At 43.1% G+C, this 21,959-nt stretch overlaps 1 protein-coding gene across 11 annotated transcripts in view; it reads right to left on the bottom strand.

The window, feature by feature from the left end:
* Positions 1–2,257: 2,257 nt before the first annotated feature.
* LOC146809242 (B-cell receptor CD22-like) overlaps positions 2,258–21,959 on the bottom strand; it is a 481,112-nt gene continuing 461,410 nt past the window's right edge. For 8 of the 11 annotated variants that reach the window (XM_085616059.1, XM_085616063.1, XM_085616056.1 and 5 more), the window contains one exon: positions 2,258–6,403. In XM_085616059.1, coding sequence (XP_085472185.1) covers positions 6,284–6,403 — 120 coding nt within the window. In that variant the 3' untranslated portion in view covers positions 2,258–6,283. The remainder of the gene's footprint in view (positions 6,404–21,959) is intronic. The other 3 variants (XM_085616065.1, XM_085616064.1, XM_085616062.1) reach the window with 1 other exon arrangement.

The raw sequence follows: 21,959 nt of genomic DNA on the forward strand, positions 1-21,959 counted from the left end.
ATAATCCACTTTCCAACACTGTTCATTAATAAGCTCATTTTCTGTTGTTAATTGTCTCCATAATTTATACAATATAAATTCCTGAAGATTCTCCGTTTACTTACGTTGTAACTTTGTGTAATGTTTTTGCAGTATAATGATAATAAAAATGTAATTTTATTTCACATTGTTTGATTCCAAACACGATCGGGTTTGATTCAGCCACTTTAGAGTTAGTCAGTACGTGGTTTCATAATGCCACTCTATAAGTCGTATATGGCTGTATCACTGACAACCCGGGAGAATGGACTCTGTAGGCTGCAGGGGTGTCCAGCTCATGCTAGGACACCCTCTCACATAGAACCAAGCATCCTGCCTTCAGGATAGCCAAGGACTGCTATAGGGGTGACTTATAGGTTTTAAGTGCAGTTACCCTTTAGATATAGGGAACCTATATTTAAAGTAAGTGGTGCATGCACCATCTTACACAGGCTGCAACGGCAGGCCTGCAGTTCCATTTCGCATAACCTCTCATGGGTGGCATAATACATGCTTCAGCCCATGAGAGGCCTCTGGTGTCCCTATGCCTTGGGTACATGGGTACCATATAATAGGTACTGACAAGGGTACCCCAGTATCCACTCTGGAGTGTACCCAAGTACATAACAGTTTAGGGAGAAAGCAGATAGACTGGGGGGTCCTGATGAGCAGGGTCCCAGTCAGACTAATCAAAAACCAGCTTAGCACCCGGCAAAGAGTGGGGTTACACATGCAGAAAGATCCTACCTTCTTACAATTCAGAACAACATCCTTATAGAGATCACATCGACACCAACTATACTAAAAAAAATTAAAAAGATGAAGCCGCACAACTTTAAGGAACACTATCACTGACCCAACTGTCTACCTTTGACCTTCCTCTAATCGTTTTATCTTCCCAGGAGACAAGCACCCTGTTCTGTTCTCTGTTGCGCTTGAGCTAGGTTTCACACTCAAATACCAACAGATACATACAGGCATACATACCACTGCATAAATGTCTGGCATTATTTAGTTAATTTAGAGAAACAGATACACAGATTGCATGCCACAGAATTGAGAGGCATGAAACAAGGGTCTGGGGCAATGAGCGTTGCAGTGTGTTCACACAGCTCTTGAAATAAATGCTACCTCCATTAATTCATGATGTGTGCTATAGGACCTACATCGCTTTTTCAGCCCTGCAGTATTTTTAAAAATAGAGATGGAAGAAGGTCTTAATTGTACCAACCTTTTTTCATAGTTTCATACTTATTAGGTGTACAGGCTGATCAATTTTAAGACATTCTTATCCCTGCCTACTTTTAGGATTATTTACATGTCATTTTGCCAAACTCTTGTTTTTTTCACAATTCTTTTTTTAAACATAATACACATAGATCAGCTGTGTCCGTAGGGCGTTGATCCATTGTCCTGTTTAATTGTCACTTACATTTTACATCCTCCCACCACTTTACGACATGGGGCAATGTGTCTGCCCACTGCACCCACTGCACATTGTTCACAGCTCCCTATAAATAGTTCCGTATCCTTCACTTGCAAAGCTGGTTCAAAGTGTGCTATTTTCGTGTTGTTTATTTTTATATGAACGTTATATACGAGGTATTTATTTTGCCTGCATTCCATTCAAGGTGTACATTACAAACACCTGCATTGCTGAATGTTTTTACATTTAACATTTTAATTGCAACATAAGGTGGGCACCTTAAGAAGGGGCAAGATTTCTTCTTGGTTCTTTTCCTTTTCATTCCTGTGGCATGTGCTTACCGTAAAAAATGATTACATAATATAGAACCATCACACTAGTTTGCCACGGCCAGACTGAAGACTTTGCCAATGCTTGTTCTTTGGGTCATCGTTATAACTATATCTATAGTTTAGAGCAGCAAAGCGCTGAACATTAGTGAGGGATCGTCGACTATCTACCCGATCATGTACATCAAGTGCGGGTTACACCAATACATTTTACACACATTTAGGAAGCTGAAGTGACCTGCCCAGAATCACACAATGCTGAGTCTAGTACGATGCCGGGATTCAAACCTCAGGCACCAGGATCCAACCGCGGCTGCTACCCCCCCCCCCCCCCCCCCCCCGTTATGCTTCTGAAAAACATTGAAATAACCTTTTAACATCAATGTTCCTATAAATGTACAAAACATTATGCCAATATTTTACTCAGACAGGTTAACGCAGACTGGAAACAACATTATACCAGTAAAAAAAACCGCCCAGGGTCTTTATCCGTGGTAAATTAGCCTTTACTCCTGTTACACATTTCTTAAAGCAAGCCAAGGAGCTCGCATCAATCAAAGCCCCATCTCGTGCTGGTTGTCATTTCAAAGCAAGTCCAGACTCATACTGGAGAGGTCGTTGAAATAAACATGGCGAAGAAACATACGAGGACATTTATAACACGCTTCGGGTATCAATGAAGGCAAAGCAAGCTTCAAATAGTATTCTGCATATTTGTAGCAAAACTGTTAACACTCATAGGCGCGCGCGGTAATTTCACTTGGCTTGTTTTGTTAAAAGGCTGCGGTGTTTCACCTTTTAATTAAGCATCGCCGTATGATCAAAAGGGTAAGAAAAATAGTAGCGCTTTATTTAACTACTAAACAACCGTGTCCATTCACCACCACTGCCAGTGCAAATCAATTGGCCCTGCCAATACAGCTGCTTGATGACTGGGAAATACTTTAGGAGAATTCCCCAAAACATTTGGGTGAAGTTTACTCGTTCATTGGAGTAGGGATTAAACGGTGCAAACACTTAAATGCGGGTGTCTTTATATATGCGAGGGTTGCACCATTTACCCAGAGAGGAGACCAGAGTCGCGCCTCGAGACCCCACACCCCGAGCAGGGTGCACCATCAAAGGTAAACGCGTGCAATCATGGCGCTGCGTGATGATGTACTCCTTAATGCCTTCCGGTGCGGGCTGCATTATTCTCAAAAAAGTCATTGCTCTCGCTTAGATGACCTAGATGCGCTTAAGCCAAAAATCTTCTGTATGTGTGTCTTCTATATAGCTCTACAAAACACTTTGAGTAGCTTCGGAGCGCTTCGGGATGAGTGTGTCTAGAACAGTAGTATGCATGGAGTGCAATAGAGACAGGACCACGGTTCTGGAGAGAGGACCCGATTGAGAATCAGCCGCCAGAATCCTCACGGTGTGTGCTGGCAGGTGATGGGGAGGGGTGATGAGGGCCACAGCAGACCTATGGAGAAAGAGGCAGGGGTTACGATAACGGGCAGACTAAGGCGTCTTTTCGTGCTGGTATGCTTACATCCGGAAGTTACTGCTACAGGGGCGATTGGTCATTTCATGAGGGAATACAGCATCGGAGTCCCTGCCCACCTTAGAATGTGTACAAGAATAGTGATGAATTGGGTAAAATGTGGGGTGAGTGAATTAAGAGCATTACTGGCCTTCCACCAGTCTTTCCAGGCCCTGATTCGCTGCCTTGATCCACTCCTAGGTCAGATCTGCACACTACAGTATCAAAGCCGTGACACGTGTGATTAAAGGTGTTTGCCCTGAATACCTCCCAAATAAAATGCCATGAACGTGGAAGAGCAGCAACAGAAACATGGGCTGGGGGGAGGCGAAGCCGGACCTCATAGGGGCCCATGTTGAACGCCGGCCGCAGGCAGGAACCCTCCCTCCCTCGGCAAGCAGGCAAAAAAGGGGGCGCACCAGATTGGTCACCCCCTAGGCAGCCACTGGTTTCCCAATCAGGGTAGGAGGCAGTAAGCAGCCAGGTGGGGGGGGGGGGGGGGGTTATAAAGGGGTGTAGGTCCCAAGCTAAGCATACAACCACCCCGGTTAAAACAGAATCCCACCACGCCAAAAGAAGCGGGCGTCTCGACCGCTAGGTGAGGTGAGGGGCGGAAGAAATCCACAAAAAGAGGAAATTAATTTAGGCAGATGAGCTGCTCACACAGTGTCCTTGAGATGCCTCACGGCGGGACACTGAGCGAGCAAATAACAGCACACAGCCACAGGCAGAGTAGATGAGATGCTCACGCAAGGGCACTGGGGAGCAGGTGAGTGGCCAGCAAGGGTCCAGGGCAAGCAGAACGGCACTTGCAGCCTGGGCCGGTCCTAATAGACCCCCACAGAATCGGTAGCAAGGGATGCTTGGAACCGCAAACTCAGAGGCCTTGCTAAAAGGGGCACCTTGAACAAAGACAGTGGTGTCATAAAATGAGCAACAACAAAATGTTAAAGGATAATGCAGGATGTAAAATGACATGGATGTTTATGAATGACCAACTAAAATTGTGAGATGTCGACCATGTTTCAATAAACTCTTCTATGCACCATATCATGTTGTCACTGGAATGATTAATGGGAAAAGGGATGCAGTTCGGGCACATGGGTGGGGAGGGGTTTAGGCTGTGACCAAGGCACGTGGCTATAATTAAAATAATCTAACCACACTTTACCAATTATGTATTTTCTTGGACTTTGTCTAAATCAGGAAACCAGCTCTGAAACTTCACCAACATTTCCATTAAAAGTAGGAGTGCTGTATCCTGCTACAAACGTCTCTAAGAGCAAATTAATACATTCTCATTGTCCCTCTGTCGAGAGGGATAACCCAGAGGCATACCTAACCCGTGCCTGGAGCTGCTACAACGGAAAGCAACTGACTGGAGTGGGGGTGAGTGAATGTATGGATGCAGGGAGGTTTGTGTGCACAATGTAGCTGCCAATCGCAGAGCAGGGTGGGGCTTGAGACGTAATGTGGCATTGGTCATAACAAGGCAGCGTATTGGCTAAATGATTGCGTCATACTTAGTAGAGTTGTGCGAGACATACTCCTGGTCTCTACAAAAATGCTCATGACCTCAAGCCCTTATTGTCCCACCAGCCATCTTTGCTCTTCAATGTTTCAACTGTCCGCGAAGGAATCAAGCAGCTTTGATCCAGGCACAGTCCTACAGCTGTTGTGATCGCCCCAGTAATGGAATAGTTCATTACAGAAGCGTATTTACAATAGCCCTGAAAACAGGCCCGTCAATGGACAGTAGATCAGTCCACGGTGCTGGATCCCATCCAGGCAGACGTTAAACAACTGGCCCTGCTTCCTCAATCAGGTGCTTGAGATGCCAGGAACTTGTGGTCTGAAGTGCACCACTGATGGAGACTTGACTTGCAGCAAAATGTGGACATTTACGGCCTTGGGAGAGGGTCAACTTCAGGCACATCATTCAAGGTGGCTTAACAATGGATTATCGGTGCTCGTGTGCCCACCTGGTTTGCATTGCTTTTCAAACCAACGCTCTAGCACCCGGCATCAAACCCAAGCCCTTCAAATACTTTCCAGGATAGTGAGATAATTGTCAAATTCACGATATTGAAACTCCCATTTGTAGGATTTTTTTGCCAGTTGCCAACAAATGCAGATCAATAAAATGAAGATTATTTTTGTCTTGTAATGGAAGCACGTTGGCACGAGGTATAGTTCGACATATTTTTATCTCTTTAGGACAGATCACAAAGTTTGTTGAACAGGGGTACTTTTTGAGAGGCTTCCCATGAAGTTTCAGTGCTGATATTAATGGTGCTTGCTACGAAAACCCTTGTGCAGCAAAAGCCGCGATCAGCAATAGCCGAGTACCAATTTATCAGAGGGATTCTCAATGTAAGGCAAAAGCATATATAGGAAACCCTGCTTTGCAATCTCATCTTGTGAGTAACCGGACTGTGATGGCTTCGTGAAAAAGAGTTATTTGCAAAAGTGCAGCTGATCGATGCCGCTACAGAGATATGAAGTGTTGGGATGCATTCAGATCCGGTGAACGTTCCTGTAAGACTGTGTTCTTTCATCCACTAAAGTCCAATTTGTCGTAAATGTGGCGCTATATTCATAACTCTCTTCCCATGCATCTCTGAGTTTGTGGGTAGGGTCACAAGTGTCCATGCAAAAGATATTTAAAACTGGATTCTACTCGCTGAAGAGAGTAGACAATACCATTAGGAGGAAGCTGGTCCTGATGGGTCCATGCCAAGAAGGCAGGGTACTCATGCACCAAAAAAGTAAACAAAATAAAATCCCAAACATTTAAAAAATGTGTGGCAGGACTTGCTTCGCAATGTTAAGAGATTCTTGATTTCAACAAATGGAATAACACATGACCAGTTGTGGATTACTGAAGAGGAAGTTAAGAGGTGGGATCCCATCAGTAAATGCTAGCAAGTACTTTACGAGGCTGCAAGACTTGCAGAAGTGTGAGCACATCTGTCCATGGGTTGTCTATCGCTTCACAGCTGCATACTCCACTAAGTCATCGCTGACATTCCGACTCTCTGATCCATTTGTTGTGGGGCGGTTAAATTTCAGATCTGTGGCATAAATGACCTCTTCTTCTTGCTCCTAGAAACAGGAAAGACAGACATGAATAAATGGATGATCAGATTACACCACAGCAATCATTATTCACAGTAATCTTTGCCTCTTTTGTTAAAGAAATATGCCTGGTGCAGGTTGGCATAGGAAGGATTTGAGAAGCATAAAAGGTTTTGGTGTTATGGTTACTTGAAGTCTTTGTTTACACGCCCACGTGAAATTTCCGTCAAGAAATGTTATTGTCGTAATCTGCGATATCAAATCCAGGCTATGCATAGTGTTGTTTTGTTAAGGAGATACTGCACATCTTTTAAATACCCCAAAGATTCAAGGAAAAGAAAAGTTATGATTATTATGGGTTCAACTTAAAACCCCAAAATGACTCCTTCTCCAGTTATTGTTCGCAACACAACCATAAGTAGATGACAGTGCATTGCTTACGACCTTATTATCGCTACAGAGGACATCATAAATCACACCAGTGATAACGTCACTGGTGAGATCACATATTAATGTACCACATGTTCTTTACTACAGAATCTTCCATTGAAAGTTTAGCGTTATTCTCAATGTGACAAGAAGCGGAGTTTCCGACCGGCAACAACTTGGGAGGCAGGTGCCAAATAGATGGTAACAAAATACGCACTTGGTGGTACTCTGTCGAAATCGTGAGTGCTTAAACTTTAATAAAGGTTATTACCACCGGTGCACATTTAATATTATATCCACACCTAACTAACCGAGATTGTCCAAAAAAGCATGGCTACAGATAATGCCCCGCTTTAAAAAACAGGAGCAACCAGTTAATATGTATTTATATGTGAGTTTTATATAGCGTGAACTTGACCCCAAGGTATCAGCTTTACAGAGTACGCACAACAATAATGACATGGGATACAAAGAGAATAGCTAGAGATACATAGTAACGATAAAAGAAATGCTGAAAGTATGACATTACTTGTGGGCACCCCCACACAGCCATCCAAATAGCACAGCAGCATTAACTGCAAGGTCACTGCAGATTTTTGCCTTCCTTTGCTGAACCATTGTTTGTTGGCTTTAGGACTCTGCAGACCTTGCTGGTGCTAATCAGCAGTAAAGTGCTTGTGCTCTCGCCAACAAACATGGCAGAATTGGCCTGCACCGGATTGGTCCATTTAATGTACTTTTAAGTCCCTAGTAAGGGGTACTAAATTAACTCAAGTCTGTAAATTAAATGCTACAAGTGGGCTGCCGTATTTGTTGTGCCACCCACTAAAAAAGCACTGTAAAACAGGTCTCCGGTCTGGTCTGACACGGCAGCCTGTAGTACAGTTTTAAAGTGCCATTTTGACCTGGCAAAACAAACATTTTTCCAGGCCTAAACCTTCTTCTTTAATACCTTTCAATTACCTCTGTGGTAAGCCTTAGAGGCTCACAGGGCAGTATGCATGGTATTTAAAAAGTAGGACATGAATGCTGAGGGATTTGTCCTGATGGTGAAAAACTCCTAAGTTTGTTTTTCACTGTAGCAACGATATCTCTACCATAAACTATCACAAATTTACCTTATTACACTTAATAAGTGATAGCTTCAGTTTGGGGCTTCTTCCACTCTTTCGAATTGTAATTATAAATCCTCTTTGATGGTAAATTCAGATTTTTAATTAATATTCTGAAAATGCCACTATCAGAAAACTGGCAATTTTATGCCTAAACCAAATGTGCCTTTTTGGCAGTGTCCAGGGTCACATGACTTTTAATGGCTCTCCTGTGATGTGCATTATGTTCCTTAACACCTGGGAATAAAAGAGACCTGGGTGTAGAGGGAGCAACTCTTCCTTACAGGAGGGATTCGGAGGATTTGCGACCGGCTGATTTACGCTTAAAAGGACCCTGCCTGCACACACACAATGGAACGTGACACAAGGCCTGCCTTTGCTTTTGTCACCCAAGACATTTTGGAGCCAAACCTAGGGGAATGGAAAGAAACGACTGGAGCCAGTTTGGGAGTAGGCAAGGGAATGCCTCCACACAAAGCCTGGAACTAGGTATAAATGGGGCACTTTCAGAGCCTCTCCTCAGAACACTCCTTGGCCTGTGGATAATTTAGAAGAAGGAATACCCTGCCGTCTGAAGCAGGAAGACTGCCACTGTTTGGCTCAAAACCAGGGCTCACAGAAGAGGGTCCATTGGCTGATCTATTTGATCTACAGGAACACAGCAAGCTGCCAGAGGCCGCTTCTGGAGTAAGTCCTGATTGCCAAGAGGTGCCCCCCAGGTTCTGGCCCATTGGCTGGCATCATAATGTATTCCTGCTTCAAATCTATAAAATCAGCACCTATGATGAAAACCCAGGCGTTTGGAGCTCTTTGCAACCACAGCAGGTTGCTTGTGTACAGCAACGGTCACTGCATATCCTGCCAACGAGAAGTTCCAAAGGTGACCTGCTCTTAATGTCAAACAGCCACCTTCTGCGTCTACCACCAATGTGAAGCTTTAGCAATTACTGCTCCTTGCGCCGACATTGATCTTGCTGCCCCTGTCAAAACAAAGATCTAGCTCAGATTCTTCATGTGAAAGTGGACATTTAGAAGTTAAACTTTTGACCGGGACAAAGCTGCTACCTGTACCCGAACCGTGTCCATCGTAGCATGGAGGGCCTGAACTTGTCACTTTGACCTGGTCCAGCATGACCAGATGACCATGAGTGGAGCTTTGTGCTTCTTGGTGCTATTTTTACCTGAAATGTTTAAAAGTCATTACTCCAGTTTTACTGTTTGGATTTTTGTCTTTTAAGTGTTAATTATTTTTAAAGTTCACTCTATTTTTCCAAGTTTTGGGGGGATTTTTCCTGTGTTGTTTTTTCACTTAATTACTGTTTGAGTGCTGTATAACAAGTTTACACATTACCACTGCATTAAGCCTGGCTGCTTTTGTGCCAAACTACCAGAGGGTTAAACATAGATTTATTGAGTGTCTTTTGTGATTCACCATGACAAGGATTGTGTTTGTGATTTGAGTGGAACTCCAGTCCCTCTCAATTAATAACCCAAATTCTTACACCTCACCTGTTCACCATTGGAGTCTTGTTTCCTGACCCAAAGGCCTTACCACAATAGTTTTTCAAAAGCTGCCAGTATTACTTGTATGAAGTAAAAAGGTAATTCGGTTCCAAAGGTTTATAATAAACATTGTTATCCTGTGGTCCTAGCATTGTCAGTGAGCAAAACCATCAAACGTTGCAGTGTACGGAGTCAGACTTTCCGGCTATTCCAGAAAGGTATGTATTTATGCACGTTCATAAAGTAAACAGAAAGTAGTTGAGTAGGAGTTGACTATGTTTAGAAGAAATACATTGTAATTCCACCTGTGAGGCTGAAGGTCAATGCACAGAACCTTAAAAACGTCCCTTTTTGTGTCCAGAAGCCAGTGCATGGTTCACAAATGATTAAAAGTTGATATGTAGAATTTGAGATGCAATATTACCCTGAATGCTGCACTCTTCAACAATTAAAGCAGGTGAATAACATGACAGAAAAGTATTGGCAAAATGTTTGTCGAATGAAATGTATCTGTTAGACAACCCCTACTATGTGTGTTTGGTTGCAGAGATGGGCCGGCAGAGCACCTTCAGGCTCAACTCCAAGAGCCCATGACTAGAATAGCACCACTTGGCAGGCTTGGACTCACAGATGGCAGAGTCAAGATGCTGGTATCAAGGTTGTTGGAGCCTTCTGTCCCTGAGGCTATAGTGAGGGCAGCAAAACACACAAGATGATGGACGGAATGTTGCACAGTGGCAAAACATTCACCCCTGGTCACAGATCTGGGTTTAATCCATCGTTATTTTGCTCACCACGCCACCCCTGTTCAGACATGGCCATATGCAAATCAGTCTTGACCCTGTGCCTCATGGGAACAGTCCAGCCCGAACTGCCAAGCCATGTCTATAGTGAGGGCCCAACTAACTAACCCTTCGAGTCAATCAGGGGTCCTGGGTTCAACAGAGGCAAGACAGGCAGCAGTCCTTCAGAGCAGCAGTCCAGCAGTGGCAGTCCTTTCCACAGCACAGCAGTTCTTCTTCTTGGTATCCACAGGTCCATTAGTGTACTGAAGAGTTGGTGTCTAAGGTCAAATACTTTTATCAAGTACCCCCTTTGAAGTGAGAGCAGCTTCTAGAGGTTTCCCTTTGAAGTGCACAGGTTTCCTGACTCCCTTGCCCTGGCTCCAGGATAATTACAGGGGGTGGGCATCCGTTTGTGTGGAGGCAGGACACAGCCTATTCAAGTGTAGGGAGTGCTGTGCCCAGCTCCGCACCCACTCATGCTGCCAGTGATGGTGCATACAGGCTCACTTAAACTCTACTGTGTGAGGCAGTCTAGAAGGAATTCACAAACCCCAACTTTCAGCTACACCCAGTCATGCAACCCAGAGACAGGCTACAGGCATCAAATGGCTAGGGCAAGAAAATGCCACCTTTCTAAAAGTGTCATTTCTAAAATTGTAATTTCAAATTTGACTTCACCATAAGATAAGATTTTTCATTACAATTCCAAAGACACCAACATAACTCGTACCTGTTCTCAATTACAACTTATTAAATGTAACAAGGTAACTCCAAAGTTATCCTATGGGAGAGGTAGGTACAGGAAGGCCGTGCAGAAGGAAAAATGTATTTAAGAGCTTTTCACTACCAGGACATGTGAAAGTTATAAGAACATGTCCAACTTTTTAAATACACTGCCCCCTGCCCTCTGGGCTGTCCAGGTCCTACCTTTGAGTGACATATGTATTAAATTGGGAAGGTTTGGCCCTAGCAAAAAGGTTTATTTTACCCAGTCGAAATGGCAATTTTAAATTGCACACACAAGCTGTAATGGAAAGCCGGACACCATGTTTAAAGAGTTAATTAAGTGGGTGACACAATCAGTGCTGCAGGCCCACTAGTAGCATTTAACCCCTTCGCTGCTGCGGACATTCCGCTGCAGCGCTGGGGGGGGCAGGGGGGCAGCGCGGTGGGCCTGTGCTCATGACGGAGCCGCTCCGTCATGAGCCACAGTTGAGCTGTGCTCATGACGGAACGGTTCCGTCATGACTCCGCCCATTTGCGTTGTCGCCCCGCACAGGCGGGGAAACAGCGCCGCGCAGGCGGAGCGGCCGCCAACAGGATTGTCATGACGGAACCGTTCCGTCATGAGCACACGCCAACCGTGGCTCATGACGGAACGGTTCCGTCATGAGCGGGGAAGGGGTTAATTTACAGGCCCTGGGTACAGTTTACTAGTCAAAAGTAAATAAAATATCTCAATCGAGTATACGCCAATTCTACCATGTTTTAGGGCGAAATCACCTCATTGGCAGTGCCCTATGTTGTCCAAATCTCTGCATCAAATTGTTACGTGAATTAGATTCTCTGATCAGAAGTTTTGCCACAACAAGATCCCATTCATCATAAAAGAAGAACAGCTGTGACATTCGGTCGAATCTGCATATTAATTGCTAATGGAGGATCAATCAGGGTTTCTTGGTGCAGAGTTCTGGAACTATAGCCCTGAAGCTTTAGGACAGTAGGCCTTCAAGGCCTATAAATTAGTTCACATTATTGAAGGGATTTCTATTAAGTCTTGGAAGATAACCGAGATGTCATGCATGATGGTCTTCTGCAACTGTTTCTCTGCTCAAAGTCTGATTCAGGAGACATGGGCCATACCGCTGTTATATTGGGATGTATATCAGCAACACAGTAAAAAACTAGGTTTACAATCATTGGCTGAGCTTGCGCACCTCATTGAGGATTATTATGATACACGTTTGAGAATCTCTGCAAAATATACCTATCTAAAGAGGGATGATTTGAAGACACAAGTAAATTGGGGCAAATTACTTGTACTGCTGCAACCTGAGAATACTACACTGTAATTGGTTTGCAGGAGGTAAAACTATGTCTAACCAAGAATCCTTTTCAGAATTCATGTCTTTGCATTTGCCTAGTTACTTCCTAGCTCAATAAAAGTATAATGTGAGAAGAGCAAAGCACAAACTTAATTGTTTTTATTGCAGCAAGCATTGTGCATTATTTTCCAGATTTTGTAGCACATTCAGGGCCTGAAGGTGGCCTTAATGTGCTTAAGTGATTCACATTGGGCCTGTACAGTGTGAGGCAATTACTACACCCAGTAAATACTGATACCGCATGATACAGTATTCACTCAGCTACTTGTATAGCTGGAATTCCTGGGGAGCGATGAACAACCGGTAAGAGACCAAGAACATGATCCAAATATGTAGCATGAGTGAGACTGCATAGGAGTACTACTCTCCCTGTAAAGAAGCGTCTCCTGAATTTCAGCAGGGTTAGAGCATTTCTGATGTAAATGGGTTACATCTTGCCACATACTGGGTATGTAAATGGAGACCTGCCTTCAGTTTTTTTCTGAACTTTTACACCTTCGAGGTGGTTATTTTTTTGGCTAGGTATGACAGCATATCATTTTAATGGTTTACGAGATGTCTGATGGCTTTGTAAGCTCTATCCACTAGATGTCAAATGCAACATTTTAAAGCGAAAGGAATACATTCATGCAAAATCGAATAAGAAGAGTGAACTATGGCTAGACTTAGGGGGTATTTCAGAAGAATATTGGGCTTAGGGAATCCTGGGAATTTGTGACACCACTAAATGTGGTCAATATCTTTATTCAATGCCAGGAAATGCATGATGTGTTCAGCATCCCCTCAGAAGAGGAATATGATCGGAATGGATTTTACAATCTGTGGATTCAGTGGCACTGATCTGTAGTGGGCTGATGCCTACACATCATGTACTGTCAAAATGGAGCCCCACTCTGGCTTATGGATTACCTTCGTTCTCACAGACCTGCAAGAACACTAGTGTGAAGCTGCTTATCACCAATTTCTTTAAGGCTATGTCTAATGTTGATGGGTTACTAAAGCTTTACTGGTCTGCTGTTCAATTGTTTTAGTTGTATTAGTCGAAGGATCCTGCTAACCCATGACGTCCAGAGATATGGACAGAGCACCAAGAAGCCCCCTCTCTCTCTTGCCAGATACTGCAGGAGGTTTTCCCCAAAAACGTTCATCTGCAAATGAGGATCAATGTTAGTGGTGACAGTGACCTGTGAGCACCTATCCACCTATGTTAGCCACTGACCCTGATGTGTATGAACTACTTGGCCTGAAATCTAAATGGATCCAAGAGAGCTCGACGAGAGTCTGCATTCTCCCAGTGTGTTATTTCCCAGACCTATTGCCCCAGAACATGGACATTTTAACTCAAACTCATACACCCCACATATACATTTTCAAGGGTCAGCCAAGCTTTAACTTTAAACTGGAAGATAAGTAGATTTTCTAGTTACTGTAAGGATTAAGTAACATAATCTTCATAGTTACACAAGGACTGTGTAGTATCCTGGTCTGGTATGGTTAAGATGTGCCAGTGGAATGCTGACAGTGTGATGCTGGATGGAATGTTGGGAGTGGGAATGGACAGTTGGAGAAGGGCTGAGCACCAGGAAGGTTGCTCCTGGTGGGGCTAAACTCTGGCTTATAACTGGCTATATTCTGATCTTGTAACCAACCACAATAAAACTACTTGTAAACTACTTGTTGGATCCTGGCTTGATTACCACAATTTTATGGCGACGAGTTGAACCAAAGAACCTGCGTCTGCTACCTCTGTAACTTTCATCTTCAAGTCTGGAGTACCTACTCTCAAGATAAAGCAATTTCTGAAACTACAGCTGCGTCTATTCATCGACTGGCACACATTTTCCCCACCAGTGACCCCTACAACGGCCGCCCTCTACGCTAGGGTGCCAGCTCCTGTTTTATCTGCAGCTCAAGTCTCTGTTTGCTGTACCTACAGCGTCTGATCAGTTTGCAGATCAAGCCTGACACTCTTCAAAGCTGGTGTCAGGTGCTGTGCCCTCAAGAGAGGGTAAGCCTGTGCTGTGCCCTCAGGAAAGGGTAAGCTTCACACTCTACAACGTTTTTTTTTTGCTGTGCTGTGCCTTCAGAGGGTAAGCCTACCTACATCTACAACTTGTTTCAACTCCAGTTCAAGTCACTGCAAACTGTTCCTACAGCTTATTAACTAACAAGGTAACTAGCGACTGCCGGCGTTTGTGTCTCCAGTGAAGTACTTCTGTGCTAACCTCTTCTCTACAAGTGCCTCACAACTTCAATATCGCTTGGGACTACTTCAAGGCCCCTAATTGACGCTGCGCAGAGTGTACCTACAAGTTGAAAGTATGCCTGATAATTGCGTTAGATTAGACATTCTATATAATGATGCTGCCCAGACCTCACTCTCAGCTGTGGCGGTGGTTGGAAGAATGAGGTCAGCTTACAAGACGGGTCTCAGCTGGGGCAAAGAGAGGTGAGACATTCTTTTCGGCATATGTTTTTCGTGTGTGCCTTGGTTTTTCACTTTATTTTTGAACATTACGTGTGGGGCATTGTTGAAATTTTTTTATTGGTCTCTTCAGAGACATCGACTGTTTAACGGCCTCGTGGCATTTCAAAATGCTAGCGCGAGCATTTTCCAGCGTGCGCACTTACCTATCTAATGCTGCCTTCCACAGAGCCCCTGTGACGTGTTGCCTTCCTTCAGCGATGTTGGGGAGCACCTGCACGCTGGGAGCCACCCGGCGCAACGTGATCGACGTGCCGCCATTTTATGACTGTCGATTTTCAGTACTTTTGCTGGTGCTCAATTTCCACCTTGCCAACCACGTTTTTGTCAGTTGTGTTGATTTAAATAAAGTTAATTCAAGCTTTGTTCTGTCAGCAGAGTCGTCGTGGGAGCACCAATTACATTCTCTGTTTGTCTTTTTGACTGCTCGTGGATGTTCGTGAGGATGGGGTTTGAGCTCTATCAGCTGACAGAGTCTTTCTGTCCTTTCAGCATTTTACGATACTGCAACATGAAAGTAATGGGCAAAACTTGCTTTGAAGGTTTATCGGAACCAAGTGACATTTAATTAACAACAGTGACTGGTTTCTTTTGGTGGTGGCATTTCTTTACTCGAGTGCTGTGTAATGTTGTTAAAAAATGTGAAATCTTGTTTTAGTACATTTTCACTGCTGTGTGTCATGCTGCCATCTAGTGACATTTTCTCACATTGCGAGTTTGAAGCTCCATGGTCAATCACATTAGTCTTAATGTATTTCTGTCAAAGTGTTTCGTTTTAAACACGGATTACACAGTTTAACCCTATTTCTTTTATGCACGAAGTCTTTTGACTTATCTGGAAGTGTGTCCTCTCTATGATGTGTGTCTTTTAGGTCTCTTCCTTTTAAAGTGCATTTACATTGACCTCCAGCGGAGGTGCTGTTATTTTTATAGGGTGTCGTGACTATGTTGGTCACAGTGTGGGGTACGCATTGTCATTACCTTCGTACAAGGTGATGGTACTATTTGTTTTTATTTACCTCTATTGTGCAAAACATTTTTGTTCCCCACACGAGGTCAGTCCTCGTGTTGTTTTCACAACGATCACAGTGTACTGTGTCTCATGTACACATGGTTATGTGTGGACTACTGTCCCACTCACACATGCTAATCTAAGGACCTCTCCGCGAGGTGTGTTTTAGGGTTATGTCCCTAGTTCATGTGCATATTAGTTGACCTCTAGTCGAGGTGCGTCGCACGGACGTGTGTCCCGTGTTTCTAGGCACAGTTTCTTGACCTCTCCGGAGGTGTGTTGTGGGGTTTTTCCCCATTATCCTGTGCATTTTTACCTCTAGTCGAGGTGCGTCCGTAGGTGGACATCATATCATTTGTTTATTGCCTTCACTGTAGTACACGTTTTACCTTTCTTAAGGTGTTTAGTGTTGGCAATTGTTTTGTTTTCTATAGTGCACATATACCTCCACACGAGGTTGCCCATGCACAAGCAAATGTTGTTACCCTTGGTGGGTGTGTGGTTTAAATCGCCACAGTGCATGGGTTGTGTTACTCTGGGCGTTTCAGTTGTCTTAGTTTGGTTTTGCACGCTATAGCCCAGTTGTATTCTGATTATTGTAATTTCTTTTTCATGCTGTCGTCAGGGAAGAGTGAGTATTCATTTTCCGCTTTTTCTCTGTTGCCTTGTTTCCTCCTGAGGTGAGCTGTTTTCTTGTATTTCTACCTGGCCAGTGGTTATGCAGAGGACAGTCATTAATGGATGTTTCCTTCTTTTATTCTTTGGAATGGATGTTTTCTTCTTTCATTCTTTGGAAGGGAAGATGGGTGTTTTACGTCCTTTCATTTTTATCTTATCCCTATCTCTCTCTGGTGTTTGTTAGGTTGCTATCCTTGGAAGGGAAGATGGGTTTGGTTTGTGTTATTCTCTCTCTCCTCTATTTTCTCGTGCTTTCCGGTCTTCTCGTTTCTGTGTCTAGCTTCTGTTCTCTTTTTCTCTTGTCATTCTAGATTTTGGCGTTCCTTTTTGTTTTTGTTGGAACAAAGGAGGATATGTAGTATCCTGGTCTGGTATGGTTAAGATGTGCCAGTGGAATGCTGACAGTGTGATGCTGGATGGAATGTTGGGAGTGGGAATGGACAGTTGGAGAAGGGCTGAGCACCTGGAAGGTTGCTCCTGGTGGGGCTAAACTCTGGCTTATAACTGGCTATATTCTGATCTTGTAACCAACCTCAATAAAACTACTTGCAACTACTTCTTGGATCCTGGCTTGATTACCACAGACTGCAGTTGAATGTATTGGAACAAAGAGATGCACTGACTGACTGTGATGCTGCACAACTGCAAGGATTTGGGAATATATCCCAGAAAGTACCATGCACCTTTCTGTATACATTTTGTGTTGGACCAGTGGGCCCTGTTGCTCAATGTGGTCTCCGTAGTCCTTACTAGGACTAAGAATGGAGCCCTTACTGAAGCTCTCCTGACTTTGTTGCTACTACTACAGCTCTAGCCCTCTGTGAAACGTGGCAGACAGCTCATGGAGACCTAAGAGGATACCCAGTGCCTTGAAGTCTGCGACTGATGAAGATGACTTACTAGAGACCGAGACAGGCTCCTTAGAAATCAATGTATACAATATACTGGTGAGATGACTTGCACCTATAACTGGAAAGCCCAAGGATCACTGACACAATATAGTATTAAACCGTATTGTTGACAAAAAAATTGTGCCAAATATGTTGTTTACCACAAAATCGTGCTCCTATACTTATAATGGTAAGCATAACATGTTTTAAACAACATACAGTTGGCACCAATTATCGTCCAAAAATAGACAAATATAACTTTTTTAAATATAGGGTTTAAGGTAGCAAAAGTTTTAGTGTAATGTAAATTAAATATATCCCACTAACATTTCATATTCTACATATAAATATGTAGGTATTTAAACAAGTATATATATATATATATATATAGGAATATATAGGAAGATCGACCGCACGCTATCCCGTGACGGGTTACACCGTGCAGGTAAGAAGAATTTTCTTTCTTCATTTGAAACGTGGTATGGGCATAGAACGTGATACACGGGAAAAGTGAATACGCAAGGTATCCATTGAATACTAACCAAGGAACCACGAGGTATTGTGGAACACGAGTTTACTATTATAAACGACCGCAAGATTATTTTGCAAACAATCCCCGTGCACACAGCGGTTATTACACCAGTAACAAGTCGATCACAGCGGCAAGGGGGAACTCTTTACGTTAAAGAGGGAACTACTAACACCCAAACATCAGAAGTATTGTAACCGGGATTTCTTCCCAAGATACCAATGGAAGAGGAAAATGAGAGAAGAGAGGCAGCACTTACTCTGTTTGCCAGGGCACCTGGTACTGGATGCTCCGCAAGAACGGTAACACCAACTGAGAAAACAGTGATGGACACACTACGCAGATTTGAGAAATTACATAAACAAGAAATTTCCAAATGGTGGGAAGCGACATCACTTCAAGATTACATTGATAAGGCGATGGTACTGAGAGGCCTAAGAATTTATATTACTCCATCCTATGAATCACCAGACCCACGGATGTTAGAAGACTGGTCAGCCAATTCGGCAAGCAGCTCGAGAAACATGCTAGCTATTCTGGTCAAGTATGCATGGTCTGACAGGGAAAACATTAAAAAAGAAATCAAAGAAATAAGGGATAACCTCAATACTCATGCCGAACAAGAACTAATCATCAAATACCTAGAAGAAATGAAAAAACGTCTCAAATTATTGGAGGACGACATTAAAAGAAGAAAACAACGCAAACTACACAGAGACTGTGGCGACTATGAGTCCGGCAGGATTCTGACATACAGCAAGAAGTATGATCATTTATTCGATACCAACAACAAACTTGCAAAATCCAAGCCAGTAGACTCACAGGAACAACTAGAAGAAGAAACGGTATATACCAGTGATACGAACACGGATGCCTCAGCCACAACTCCATCATCAGAAAGCTCGTATTCAGGAGGGGACAATGCAACACGCCCCAAAACAACTTTTTTAGACGAGTATCGGCTAATGAAAAAAAGCCGACAGACAACGAGATCAACATCCAGATCAAACCAAAGAGAGGACTCCCCTACATCGAGGGAGAGAGGAAGAGGAAGAGGTACCAGAGGAAGAGGCGGAAGAGGGACAAACAGAGGAAACAAGAAAGACAATGCAACGGAGTACATGGGAAGAAGACAAACACGCTCCAAGAAGAATTATTAATGGAAGATGAAATGGTAAATCACACAATAGTTAATCTCACGCCCAAAATACTGAGCAATAAAGACAAACGTACATTGTGCTTAGGACTCTTTCTGTCCAGCAGTTCCTATGAACTATGTGGAGAGCAAGATTGATGTTTTTAAGTTTTGTAGAAATCTAAAACTAAAGAAGTGGCACAAATTGAAACCCACACAAAATCGAGATCATCCACCTCTGGAACGTTCTGTTTATGATGAAGATCTCACAATTGGAGACATTGATGCTATGGTCACTCTTCATGAACTACAGAACAATCCAGATGGCACCTTGTTGAGCACAGACTCCTTGCTGATTTTGGAGGAACTAGAGATCAGACACGATAAAGCAGCATGCAGTCAATTCAAACCCAAGTCCACCTTCTTACCCAAGATGAATCACGACAACATTGATACTTTTCAAGAACTTGTTTGCAATGATTTACTAAAATATAGACAAAGAAATTGGTCTAAGAAATTGAAAAACTTCAAGTACAATTTAACGAATGCCCAAAAGTTGGCTATGAAAGAATTAGCAACAGATGATAATATTATTGTGAGACCCGCTGGTAAAGGGGGGAATATTGTAATCATGACAAAAGAAATGTATATAAATGAAGCCACACGCCAACTTAATGATAACACTACATACACACACACACGACTCGAATAGAATACAACAAGAGTATCATGAACATCTGGGAGAAATTGAATGAATGGAAGGATAAAGGGCTGATTGAATGGGAAGAATATTGTTTTCTCAAAAAGGATAACCCCATCCTGCCGGTCATGTACCTTCTACCCAAGATACACAAAAGCAGAGAAAATCCACCGGGTAGACCCATAATCTCTTCTAGAGGATGTGTTTTGGAGAATATCTCACGATATGTGGATCACTATTTGAGGGATTTTGTATCTATGTTACCTTCATATGTAAGAGACACAAAGGATTTTCTTAGTAAAATCGACAATTTTTTGTGGATGGAGAACTGTATATTAGTGACTTTAGATGTAAATTCACTATATACGGTAATCGATCACGAACAGGGAGTACAGGCATGTGCACGGTTCCTTAAACGGAGAAACATCAGGTTTTTGGGACATACCAACATGATTCTGGATATGATCAGATTCTGCTTGAATAACATTTTTTTCTTATTCAATGATGACATGTACAAACAAGAACTGGGAACCGCGATGGGTACATGCTAGGCGCCCAGTTTCGCCAATCTTTTCATGGGAGCATGGGAAGAAGATAACAATCACAATGCCAACCTTCATGATACCTTCATGAAAGTTAAGTTATGGCTCAGGTATATTGATGACATTTTTGTTATCTGGCAAGGGGAGGAAGATTATCTTCGCCACTTCATTGATTCCCTGAACCAGAATGACAAGAATCTCACATTTACCAGTACCATCAGCAGAAATGAGGTGGACTACCTAGACACCAAAGTACTGGTGGTGGGAAACAGAAGCCAGACTATTCTTCACCGCAAAATCACCGCAGGCAACACTCTTCTTCATGCCCTGAGCAGCCACCCGGACAATCTTAAATGGAGTATACCATACGGAGAACTGCTCAGGGCGAAAAGAAACTGCAGTACCCTGAACGATTACCTAAAGGAAGAGAAAGTGATGATCAAAAGGTTCAGGGAGAGAGGCTATCCACCTTGGGTACTCAAAAGGGCAACAGAAAGGATATCCAAGATTGAGAGGGGCAGATTACTGGAAGTGGCATCTGAGATGCCCATGGAAAAGGAAGAATCTAATGAAACACGCATGATTCTCACTTACAATGGCAATTCCGATCAAGCACGCAAAATCATCGTACAAAATTGGAAAATATTGAAAAATGACCCAATAATAGGAGGGGGACTACCAGATAGACCCAGTATAACCTACAGATGGGGACGCAATCTCAGAGACATGTTAGTACAAAGTGACGTATCAGTCAGCACGAACACTAGAGGCAATAATCTTAAGGGCTTTTTTCCATGCGGCCATTGCAAGGCATGTGCCAATAGCCAGATGATCAAGGAATTTTGGAACACCAGCACCAATACGATGATCAGTATAGATCAATTTTTAACATGCAACAGTTCATTTGTCATCTATGTATTGGAGTGTCCTTGCAAATTGAGGTATGTGGGCAGTACGACACACATGGTAAAAAAACGCATCCTAGAGCACTTGAGGGCAATCACAAATAAGGATAAACAATATCCTATCGCCAGACATTTTGAAAAATACCATTTCTCAGACTGCACCAAACTCTCCTATTATGGCATAGAACAGGTCATACCCAAAAAAGAGGGGAGGCAACCGTACCCTGAGACTCAGACACCGAGAATCCAGACACATCATAGGCATGTGCACAAGATTTCCTAATGGGCATAACCTGGACGAAGAAATGGCAATTCATTTACAAACTGAATAAGGAATCTAGTCCTAGGCCTTTTTAGTCCTTTTGAGTATAATCGTAGGTTTTTTAACTCTGCTTTTTTAACTCTGCTTTGATTGCAAGATTTATAATGGCATAGCCTGTAACACACACGTTATTGACAATGGAATCCTCTCTTTTGTCTCTCTAACAGGAGGAAAGGAAGGGAACATGTCTTCACCCAATGACAACAGTATCCCTACCCTTTTCTTCATATACCTTCCAGATATTCTGCGAGATACAGATAAGAACTTTGAGATATTATTTGATTTATTGTGATATTTTGTTGATTTATTTTCACATTCACCTTTGTACTGTAATTTGCATCGTAGATTACAAATTGGGGATGGTAGAGACATAGTTTACAATGAGACACAGTGGGAAAGCAAAACTTACAGTAAAGACAGACCATGACAAGTACAGATTGAGTTCTCGGGC

The sequence above is a fragment of the Triturus cristatus genome, chromosome 7 (genome assembly GCF_964204655.1).
Source record: "Triturus cristatus chromosome 7, aTriCri1.1, whole genome shotgun sequence".
Lineage (NCBI taxonomy): Eukaryota > Metazoa > Chordata > Amphibia > Caudata > Salamandridae > Triturus > Triturus cristatus.